Source organism: Tupaia chinensis, unplaced genomic scaffold, assembly GCF_000334495.1.
Source record: "Tupaia chinensis unplaced genomic scaffold, TupChi_1.0 Scaffold144145_2, whole genome shotgun sequence".
Lineage (NCBI taxonomy): Eukaryota > Metazoa > Chordata > Mammalia > Scandentia > Tupaiidae > Tupaia > Tupaia belangeri.
Window position 1 is genome coordinate 71371 of NW_006204001.1, and position 10917 is coordinate 82287.

Sequence of the window (10917 nt, forward strand, 5' to 3'; positions counted from 1 at the left end):
GGGGGGCCCCGCCCGCCCCCCCCTGCTAACCTCCCCGCCACTCCCTGGGCGGTAGAGATCCTCTCTACGCCCCCTGGGGAGGGTACGCTACAGCCACCAGTTACGCCGCAGGAGCAGCTTCTCCCAGCGGGTCCGGCCAAACGGGAGCCTGAAAGCAGGACCTATTTACACGGGGTATTAATTAGTCTTTGAGGAGTCGTTCACCCACGTGTCAATGTAATTGCCCGTGTCGGGGAGGTAGGAGCCGCGGCCCTGCGGAGAAACCATCATCACCCGGGTGCCCGAAAACGCAGGGCCTCCAGAGCGTCCCCCGGTGGCCGGGCAGGACCACGGACAGCGCCCGCGAGGCTCCTGGGCTTCCCAGCGACTCGGTAGAGAGGTGCAGCCGCTGCTCACGCTCAGCTTCCAGATTACCATCGCCCCACCCCTCCTTCGGAAACTCGGACTGCCCGCGCCTGCCGTGTGGCTTTTTTCTTCTGAAAAGGCAGTGTCTTATCTCGCAAGTTCAAGTCCCGAGGACTTGTCCAGTCTCCCTTTAAGTCATTTCCACCATCTTCCGGCAAGCCGCTGGAATTCGGGAGCTCTGGACCGCTCGTACCAGTGCCAGCGCGGGCAGTCCAAGTCGGTCCGGCTCGGCAGCCCGGCGCGGCAGCCCGGCGCATTCGCCTCTCTCCTTCCCTCCTTTTCTTCCTCTCTTCCTCTCTTTCCTCCTCTACTTTCCCCTCCCTTTCTTGCCTCTTAAGTTTCCTGCACCGTGAATCCAACTGTGCCAAGCCTAGGTTCCCGCGAACCAATCCTGAGCGCGACCCGGGCACTGGGACGCCGACTCCACCGAGGCTGGACAAGGCTGCTGGACCCGTCCTCTACCGAGCATGGAGACGGAGCGCCAGGGAGGGCACGTCCGGGGCGCTGGAGACGCCAGGCCCGAGTAGCTCCTCCATGGAGCCTGTCCAGAGCGGTCCCTGCTCGCCGGATTCGCCCCCAGTTCAGTGCGGTATGTACTCCTTGGCTCCAATGCTCCCGGAAGGGACACCTTGGGGTGTGGTGGTGGGCGCCAAGAAGGGACGGTGGTGGGGAGGGACAGTGGTTGGGAGATAGAGCGTGCCCGGCAGGTGACCCTCACAGCCCCGGGCAGTCTTCCGCTCTAGAAGTTAGCGACTGGCTGTGCCCCTTGGTTTTTTAAAAAAAGTCGTGCTAAAGATGTGATTGTATGTGTGCGTGTGTACCTGTGTGTGTGCAAGGGCTCGCGTGGGTAAACTGAGCCCGGCTTTCTTGCATGCAAATTACATTCCCTTTCCCCACCCCCACTTCCCCCGAACGTGGTGAGATGGCCAGCACCTAATCCTGGTCAGCTCTACCTAGCCCTTCCTCTCCCCGCGCCCCCCTCGCTCACCCTCTCTCTTCCTCTCTTTCTCTCTCTGTCTCTCTCTACTGGTGTGTACGTGTGTGAGCACTGCCAGAGCTGGCGAGGAACCAGCCGCCGCCTTTAGTCCGAGCAGCCGCGCGATCAAGCACTAGGGCAGGTCTCATTGCCAGGGACGGCTGGGCTCCTAATTAGCCCGCAAGCGGCTCTGTGTGCTCCGCCACCTCCGGCCTCGGCTGCCCAGAACTCGCACCGGAGGAGCGCTGGGCGCAGGGTGCCCCTCACCCTCAGCCCGCCCGCCAGCCTGCGGACTGAGCGCTCGCTCTTTTCAGGAGCTGGATTTACTCGCTTTTCAATTTTTTGTACCCCTCCTCCTGGTTTTTGTGGTCCACCCCTCCCGCCACGACCCCTTTTCCCTGCTTGGTCGCCAAGCCTAACCTTGCCCGCGTGGTCATGGGATGTCTAATTTCATTTGTATCTAGGCTGCTGAGAGCGCTCTTTGCTCTGTAAAGTGGATGTCAGGTGGATCTATGTGTCTGAAGGAACAAAGACTCAGCGAAGGCACCGCCAAGGAAGTTTGAGACGCGGGAGGATGCAGGCTGCGTGCTGGTACGTGCTTCTCCTCCTGCAGCCCACCGTCTACTTGGTAAGTCGAGGCCGGTCGGTTGCCTTTGCGATTCACCCCAGCCGGCCGGGAGGCGAGGCTTCTGGGGGTATGCGGTAGAAAAGTGCCGCCAGTTCAGCATACGCAGCGTTCCCAGCGACGGTGTTGGGACAACTTTGGCAGCTAGTATCCAGATCCCCGCGGGATTTTCTGGGTTCCTACTCCCTTCGTCTTCCAGTTTCCCTTGTCCTGCGCGTGGATTCTGAGCAGAGGCTAGGGTGCCCTCGACACCCAGGAACTAAGAGACAGTGGGACAGCAAGCTTTACGAGGCAGAAGGCGAAGGGAAGAGGTGGAAGGCATGGAACTCTCAGTAGTCCATCCACTGAGTTAAAACGAAAGAAAATAGGGGTGGGGTTGAGGGTGTGTGTATGTGTGTGGGGGGGGTGGAAGCAGGACTCTGCCCAGGTTTGTGACTTTGAAAGTGAAAACTACCCACTTACTCCCTATTTAGAGATGTGACAGATAAAGAAGTCCAGGTAACTTTCTTCCACTTGCAGGGGTTCAGACAGAGTGTTAACTGTGAGGGACACTGCTAAACAATCGGAGACAGAGTTAGATTAAAGACGCCCAGGCAAAGGCGGCTCCACCCTCGCCTCTCATCCTCTCTTTTCCACCAAATAACCTTATTCTGGCTCAAGTACCAAGCCCCTTTTTAGGGAATGGCAGGCCTTGTCGCCAGAAGAGCATGCTAAACAAAGCAGCGTTCTCCTAGGAGCAGAGTTTTGGGGTCTAGACTTCTCACTGTTAGAACCCAGAGCGAAGTGCTTTGTTGTGGTGAATTGGAAGTCGGAGGCAACACGCTGAGCCAACAAGGAGAGTGAGATTTCTCAGGTCTGGTTTCTGAGAGGGCCAAGGAACTTGCGCCCCGCTGGTAAAGTTGAGCTCAGTCAGTGCACAGTCTTCCAAAGCCCATCATGGGCCTCCGGAGCGCCCTAGGTCTTAATGTGTTATGTCTAGGAATGAGGATCGCTGAATCAGCCTGCGTTCTCTTTGGGGCCGCGATAAGTGGGACTAGGGGTTAGTTCTGGCACCCCTCAATCCTAAGAGCTTCAGAACTCCCAAGTCTGGGAGCAATGAAGTTACCACCCCTGCAACTGACAGCGTTTCTCGGCCGCTGCGCCGGTGCACGAGAATGCAGGGCTGCGAACTGCGTGAATTCTGTGTGAGTGAGTGAGTATGTAAGTACACTTGTGTGTGAATATGCGTGTTTAACCGGTTTCAGCTTCATTCTAAGAACCTTCAATATTGCCTGTCTTTGCACCTTTATTGCTTGACCGTAGCAACCGCGGACGCCAGAGGGCGCTGCGCATCAGCGTCCTCGCCTGCAGGACACCTTGGGGTAAACAGGTGAAAGCCGGGGCGGCCAATCCAAAAGAACAGCTTTTCTGACTCTGGCACCGAAGTCTGTACCTTCTCCTGCTGGAACGCAGACTGAATGCAAAAGGTGTCCTTCCTATTTCCCATCTTTAATCATTTTCGCCCCGTCTATGTCCAGTAAACCCACTGACATTGAGAGCTCAGAGATGGAGGGCAGAAAGTTTGGCCAGAGGAAATACAAAAATTGTTTATTGAGGGATGAGGGGGAGGGAGCTCAAAGGAAGGTGACAAAGGGGGAATATTCATGATTTCCTTGATCATTGTAACCCACCTGTCCCTCTCCTCTGCATACCTTTACTGTGACCTGAACCTCAGGACTGCCTTGCGCCCTTGGGCTGTGCTCACATATACCTCAAAGGCTTGCGGCTACGGTGCAGTTTATTGCGTGGAGCAAGTATTTCGATAGTCTGGAAAATAATCTATCAACAGCAGAAGTGAAATCAATACGTTGTGTTAAATTTTAAATGTGTTTGTTGGCAGTTAAACCGTTTTCTACTCATTACAACAACAGTGCTGGATTTATTCTAATGCGCTGCGTTCTCAACAACAAGCGCATTAATTCTCCTTTAATTGTAAACTGGGAGCATTTGAAAACCATTCAGTGTGCAAATTATGCTGATTCAATTACCGTTTAGTTACAGACTTCATTACCTGAATGCCTTTTGGCAATACGGAGAAAGGAGACAATTTTTCCAATTTCACTCAAAACAATACGAAATGTGAACAATAAAATAGAGAGGGCGATTTAGAAGTCCGTTCCTTTCTCTCCAATCTAAAGTTGTTTTGTATATCGGGTTTGGAAACCACACATACCACCAAAACAAAAGGCTGATGGCCATGACCCAAGGCAGTATTTCCAGGGATTGTAATCCCATGGTCCACACTGTTTTCTTGAAGAAGCAAAAAAACTGATTTTTACCATGGAAATGAATTTAAAAAGGCAAATTGGGCAGTCATGTCAGGATGATTTTAAGCAAATCAAGAAGCTAGAAGTCGTGATTAAAATTCTAGGGCAATGAACAGACCAAGGAGTGATCAAGGCTTCTTTCTCCAGCCATCTACTTCATTAAACAGCAGGTACCCTTAGGGTACCTGTACCCCAGAACATCCCTGTCCTTTTCAAGAACTTGAAATAGATGCATACAGGTTGCCAGGAACTGCTTCAAGTTACAATCCAAAAGACAGAGATGACAAAATCATTATTTTATTTTCCCCTTGAACTGACATAAACCCAGGGAGGAATTTATGAGTACTTTTTCGTTTTTATGGACCTAAACAACAAGCTAAGTGACTGGAGCACTCCATGCCTTGCCTCTCACCCGATATCTCATTGCACTTTTCCCTTCGAGCCTAGGGAACCTCAGGTATGCTTCCCAAGGAGGAATTGCCACATTATGTACCGAAAGTAAGACCTGTTTAGGTATCTGCTGTACAGAAATATTGAGACTCCTGCTTATAGAAAAATACCTTAAATTTGGAAAGAATTTCTTATGAAAAGCAGCTCTCGTCTGTAACAGATCAATACAGTATACCTAAGCCCTGGTTTTCTGCCTGTACTTGGGGGAATGTTCTCAAAGCATGTTTCTAGGCCTAGGGTTTTTTGAATACCTCTTCTGCATTGAGGATTTGGGGGTCTCTTTGTGTTTACTGTGAGATTGGTCTATCCTTGTTCAAACTAGAAGCTTACTTTAGAACTGTAATGGGAAGCTATTTAGAAATGTGTTTACAAAGTTACCTTCTGAATCATTTTGGCTAAAATAAGGATGCGAAAAATCACCACAAGGAAAGCTCCAGTCAAAAATAAATGGGAAAAGGAAAATATTTTTTTTTTACGTAAGGGAGAGAAAATTTTTAGTCTATTGGGTCTTGTGTATTGCAGATGTGAAAGTCTGAATTCAATAAGAGAGGAACACATGACTTAATACTTGTTAAAATTTTTTGTTAATCTTGCAATCTTTATTCACTGTCACTTTTGGACTAATTCTAGGATCTTTTCAGTATGATGTAATGGGATAACAGACTATAGAATTTTAATTACATTAAAGTGCACACTAAATAAATTGGGGAAGTGTGGCTTGTCTCTCTAAATAGTGGGGGTCCTAAATTAAGTTATTGCCAATGGATCAAGCTGAAAGATAGGCCAGAGAATAGGAAAAGCATCTCTCAACAGAAAGTATGACACTCTGTTTGGGGACTCCTTTGTGATAGTCCTCAGCTACAGAACTGAGTCTAATGAGCACTCTTTTGGCATGTCAATGAAAACACCACTCAGAAATTAATTGAGTCCAGAGAATGTGACAAGGGATTGAATGATGATATTGTGACCAGTCATACACCCACAGTTCGATAATGAGAAGAGGTTCTACCACCCTACTAGAAATTAATATTACTAATAAACTAGTTGCTTCTTAAGTGAAAGGAGCAAAAATTGAAAATCCTTTTAAACCTTGTGACACAGAGTTTTAAGTCATCTCTTCTCTCCATTTTTCCTTAAAGTGTGAATTCTGCACCAAGTGTTTAACAGTGATTTATATATCCAGGGGCTCTCTACCTCTGCCCTTTGAGAAGTCATACTTTTTGGGTAAATTTCACTCATTATGAAAGTGGCTATGAAGGAATATAAAAACTGGGGGGAAAGCAGAGGGAGAGAGAACACTGAAGTTCACCCTTTGGACAAAGCATGTGTACTTTTCATCCTTTGAAATTGAAGCCAGATTCCCGCTGAACATTTTAACCAGCTTGAATTTAGTCCTGAACATAACCCAAATAAAATAAACTACCACCTAACAGTGGCTATTAAATGTTCTCTTAAGGCTAGTTTTTGGAGGCAGTACTAAAAATCCTCCATCCCACTACACTTTCTGACTTCAGACCAGCTTTCCAGATAAAGGATTAAACTTGGACTTTCGGAGAGGCCTACGTGCCATCAGCACAACAGGAGAACGCAGTAGTAACAGATGTACTCCAGAGCTCTATGGGATGAAGAAGTTGCCACTGTTCCAGTCATTTTCCTAAAATGTTCAATCCTGACTTGACTAGGAGAGCAGCTCTCTGGGGTGTATGGAAAGCAGTTGCTCTTCTGCCTATTTCCAGGAGGGTAAGCTTGGTCTGGGGCCTGCTAGTGACAGTTTGGGGGGTGAAGCTGCCTTCAGAATTAAAAGGAAAGAACTAGAATTACTCCAACTCTCTCAGCGACATTTTCTGGGAAAGCCATTAAATGTGTGGCTCCTCTTCCTGTGCAGTTGATTCCTGCTTTGCTTTGAATTGTTGACGGCCATTTCCCCCCTTAATGAAAGTGTTGTCTGAGTGAAAAATGTATCAGGTGGCAGGGAAATTGGTTGATTTTTTTGGTGATAGGTGCCCAATGTCCTACTTTCCTATCTGAGGGAAGATTTTCTGCAGACTACAGAAATTGACAGCATTGTCCGGGTAATAGCCACTGTGGACAATATTTTCAAAAGGGCATTTGAGTGATGAAAGCATTTGGATATTGCTTTTTCAAATAAGCAATTTTCTGTGTTGGGCTTCCTTGATTTTATAGAGTGGGGAGTGGAGTGGGGACTGTAGAGGAGAAGGGGCCAACATTGGCAAAGGGGTACCTCCTCCATTTGCCTAGTCCCAGTGTACTGGGGCCTTTGTCAGCTTCTCCTGGAGTTCCCAGATCTGAAGAGCCCTTAATGAGTTCCCCTGCCTAGGTGTTGCTGGCAGGAGTGAAAGGGAATCCTAGGAAAGAGGCTTCACGCTCTGCGCGCACTTCTTCGCCGGTAGAACAAGCCTAAGGAGGCTTTGAAAGTTTGCCTGCTCGCAAGTGGCAAGTTAGGAAGTGTGCATTCCTTTCGGGTGCCTTGCTTTGATAGGATTCAGGAAAGTTCCTTTGGGCAACCAGAACTGTGGGTTAGGAGCTTTAGGTCTTATTTTAAGACCCTAGAAAGCCCTCTGCATTTTAATTAAAGGGAGACAGGCATGTTCGTTGGCCAGGCGCAGTCAGGTCAGCGGCTTCCTGGCGTTGTTGGGTGGCAAGGCGAGTGCGCGCTCTCGCTTCTCACCCGCATTCCCCTCGCCACCACCATTTGTCCTGACGCGCCGCGTGTTTGCAGGAAGTTTAGGTCTTGATTTATCCGCTAGTCAAGTTCCCAACCAGCTCTTTTTCTCCTAGTCAGCACTAACCCCTCCCAGAGCTTGGTAAATACAGCGCGCGCATTTTTCTGCCGCGGATTGGCATGTTGACGACTCTGCTTGAAGGAATGTGACAATAAAGTGGAAAACCAAAGCTTGGCAAGCACTTAATCAAGGATAAAAAGGTTCCGCTGTAAGGATGTCACTCAATTTATTGTGAAAGTCGAATGAATTACGTTTAATGAAAGTGCTCCCCAGATGAATATTACCAGCAATTTCCTGAGTTGGCTCTGTCAGCTCCAGATGAGGAAATGCCAACCCAGATCAGAAAAGAGCGCCCGTCTCAATTACTATGCAAGCTTTCCAAGAGCGGCTTTTTATTGAGATGATATATATTGGCAGCTTCTTCCTGCCCTTCCGCGCGCCCAAGAGCGCGTTTGCGCATTTTCTAAGTTTGCAGTCTGCCCTCGCGGGTCGCGGGCTGTGGGGTTGAAACTTCTGATGAGCTCGCCGCGCCTCTGCTGCGGACTGAAAACTCAATTACCTCCTCTCTAAACGGCTTTCCCAAGTGTGCTTTGTATTTTCTACGAAGGTGGGGGCTAGCGGGGTGCGTGTGGGGGTGGGGCGGAGAGAATCCCCTTGCTTGGGTGTCCTTTATTATACAAAGTTCCTTCCGCGGGCAGTCAGGTGCTCCCGCTGGCGGAAAGCCCCGCCGGGCGGGGAACGGGGGGCCGTCGGGTTGGTGCGCTCCGTGGGGGTCGCTGGAGCAACAAGAGAAAAACACGTGCCTCCCTGATCGTGGCTCGAGAACGCTTTCCCGGCTCCTTCTCCTTGTCTCTTTAAATTATTGAGAGCCGGAAATGCGATGGGGAGGGAGATACACAGGCCCCAGCCTGAGCGCATCGTCTCATCTGCATGAGAATAGAGGACCTGGAGGCTTTTCTAGTACTGTTTCTTTCTCCCACAAAAAGACAAATTGCTGCTTAGAAAAAAACGAGTGTTTCCTTAGAAACTGGCTGGGGGGGGGGGGGGGGGGCCCGCTGAACTAGCCTTTCGCGGAGCCTCACCCATCACCCCCACCGCCCTAATGGCTTTTGACTGGAAGGATCCGAGCAGCGGCCCCGAAGGGTGCAGAGGGAGGCCAAGCGCCCTCGCTTCACCGGACGTAGTTGGGGGGCGTCTTCCTCACACACCCCGCCGGGTCTTAGATCCTCTCCCTACCCATTCATTTTTCGAGGCCGTTTCAAGCCGTCTTCTGCCATCAGAAGCGAGAAACTTTCTTCGACGTAGGTTTCATACCCTGCACTCAGAAGCGGTCCTCTGACCAAAGCCGCAGCGTGGGGGCCCGGGACGTTTCCAGCCGGAGTCGCCGCCGTCACAGCTGCGCGGTTTATTGTCCACTTTGAGCCTCAGGTAACCTCGAGCAATCCCGACAGGTTTAGGAAAACACAGATGCAGTCCTCTCGCGTCTGGACCTCAAGCCGTCACGCCAAAGCGTTGCTTCTGCGGAACTTTTCGTCGACGCTGCCGAGCTGCGGCCCTCCTGGGGCAGCAGGCTGCACAGCCGCAGCTCTCGGGTGAGAGGGAGCGGGCCGGGAGATCCGGTGGGGACTCTGCCCTGCGGCGGGGCAAGCCCAGGCTCGAGAGCGATCCTTCAGGACCACGGCCAGCACCCCAGGCTCCGCCCCGCCCGCTGCCCGCAGCCTGGCCTCTCTACCCGCGCACCGCGGCTTCGGCTCGGTCCTTCCAAGTCAAATGAGCGCTCCGGGTTTCCGCAGACACTTCCTCACGGCCCGGTCGCGACGGCGACAACCCTCTTCTCCCTCCTCGTCGTTCTAGAACACTAAGCTCCAATCGCTAGGTCCCCAATGTGTCTTGCGGTCAGAACCTCTGGTTCGCGTCCCCTCCCCCGCCCCTCTGCGGTTGTGGTGTCACGTGGTCACCACTGAGTTTACGCAGAGGGGAGGCGAATTCTTCCCCACATTCTCCTCCCTGGCCCCCATCCTCTCTCCGAGTTCATAAAGTCCACTCCTACCTCCCACGCAAACACGAATCACGTAATGTAGAGCTAGAAGTGTCTTTAGCCATATAAAGGCCCCATTTCACTGAAAAGGAAACTGAGGCACGGAGAGGGAAGCCGGCCTTGCCGCAAGAGTAAAATCAAGCGGGGAGAAGCGATTCCTGCCTCATCTCCTACCTGGAGGAGACACCGCTGGAGCCACCCAGACGCCCTCCAGGATGGAGGAGAGGGCGGTGTCCTAATTATTATGAATTTCTAAAGGAGCAGTAATTATTCACGGGGAGCAGAAGAAACCACGGTCCGGCCAAGGGAATCGATACATTTGCTATCGAAAGTGCCTGGCTCTCCTTTAATGCAGACGAATGGGGATGCAGCCTCATTATTTTCCGTGGTTAGGCTCGCTGGCGTGAGGCCTGATGCAGCGTGAAATCTATCATCATTAGACCCAGGATGGGGCGGGAGGTGGGTGTTCTCTTTATTTACTTACCAAACAACCACAACCACAACAAACAAAACAAAACAATCTCCCTGAACACCTTCCCGGAGGCCCTGTCCCGCTTCCCCCGCCCCTTGCTCAGGTCGCTGTTGTACACTCCCCGGGGGTCTCTCGGAGAGCTCTGGAGCTGACATTGCGGTCACTGAGAGTGTGCGCAGTCTCTCCTCGGCGACCGTCACGCCACTGACTTGATCCGGAAAGAAGCAGGATAGTACCGAGCATTGGCGCTAGGGGTTGTCTGTGTCAAAGGCGAAGGTTGGCTGGGAAGTTCTGTCGGGTTCTCTCGCTTTAGTGTAGGAGTCAATCCTTTCATGACACCGGATTCTGCAAATCCCCGCAGTATTAAAGGAGCAGAGATCTGGCAGGTAGTGCTCCATCAAACTGTCCAGTAGTCAGCTCCAGGAAAGGCAAGCCGGCGGGAAGGAATGCATCTGGAGGTGAAGCGGGGTGGGAAATTGGAAGGGAAAGGAAAGGCGCAACGCCTCCCGGGTTTTGTTCAAGGCCTTAGTGAGGCCGGCCTTCTTCCTTCTCCAGGCAAGATTCTGGCGTTTTGCCTACTGGCCAGCTCACGATGGTTTCTGGGGACTGCCTAGGAGCCCCACTTCCACCCACTGAGGCCACTGACCTGTCCAGGGTCCTGCCTACTGGTTTGCAAGCATTTTTTCATCTCTCCTCTCACGCTGCCTGGGCTCTCTTGCACAGCTTCCCCCTCGCCCACCACCCCCAAGCAAGTTGTCTGACGCCCCTGGTGGACAGCTGCTGGCATGAAACTTGTATTCCTGTACAGGTGTCTTCACAGTTTCCTGCAGTGCCAACAGTTCTTATGGCAAACTGAGGGGTGTGTGTGTGTGTGTGTGTGTGTGTGTGTGTGTGTGTGAGA

At 51.3% G+C, this 10917-nt stretch overlaps 1 protein-coding gene across 1 annotated transcript in view; it reads left to right on the plus strand.

Moving 5' to 3' along the window:
• The first annotated feature begins 472 nt into the window (after positions 1–472).
• NXPH1 (neurexophilin 1) overlaps positions 473–10917 on the plus strand; it is a 368541-nt gene continuing 358096 nt past the window's right edge. Inside the window, exons 1-2 of the mRNA XM_014583179.1 lie at positions 473–994; positions 1846–2009. Coding sequence (XP_014438665.1) covers positions 1956–2009 — 54 coding nt within the window. The 5' untranslated portion in view covers positions 473–994; positions 1846–1955. The remainder of the gene's footprint in view (positions 995–1845; positions 2010–10917) is intronic.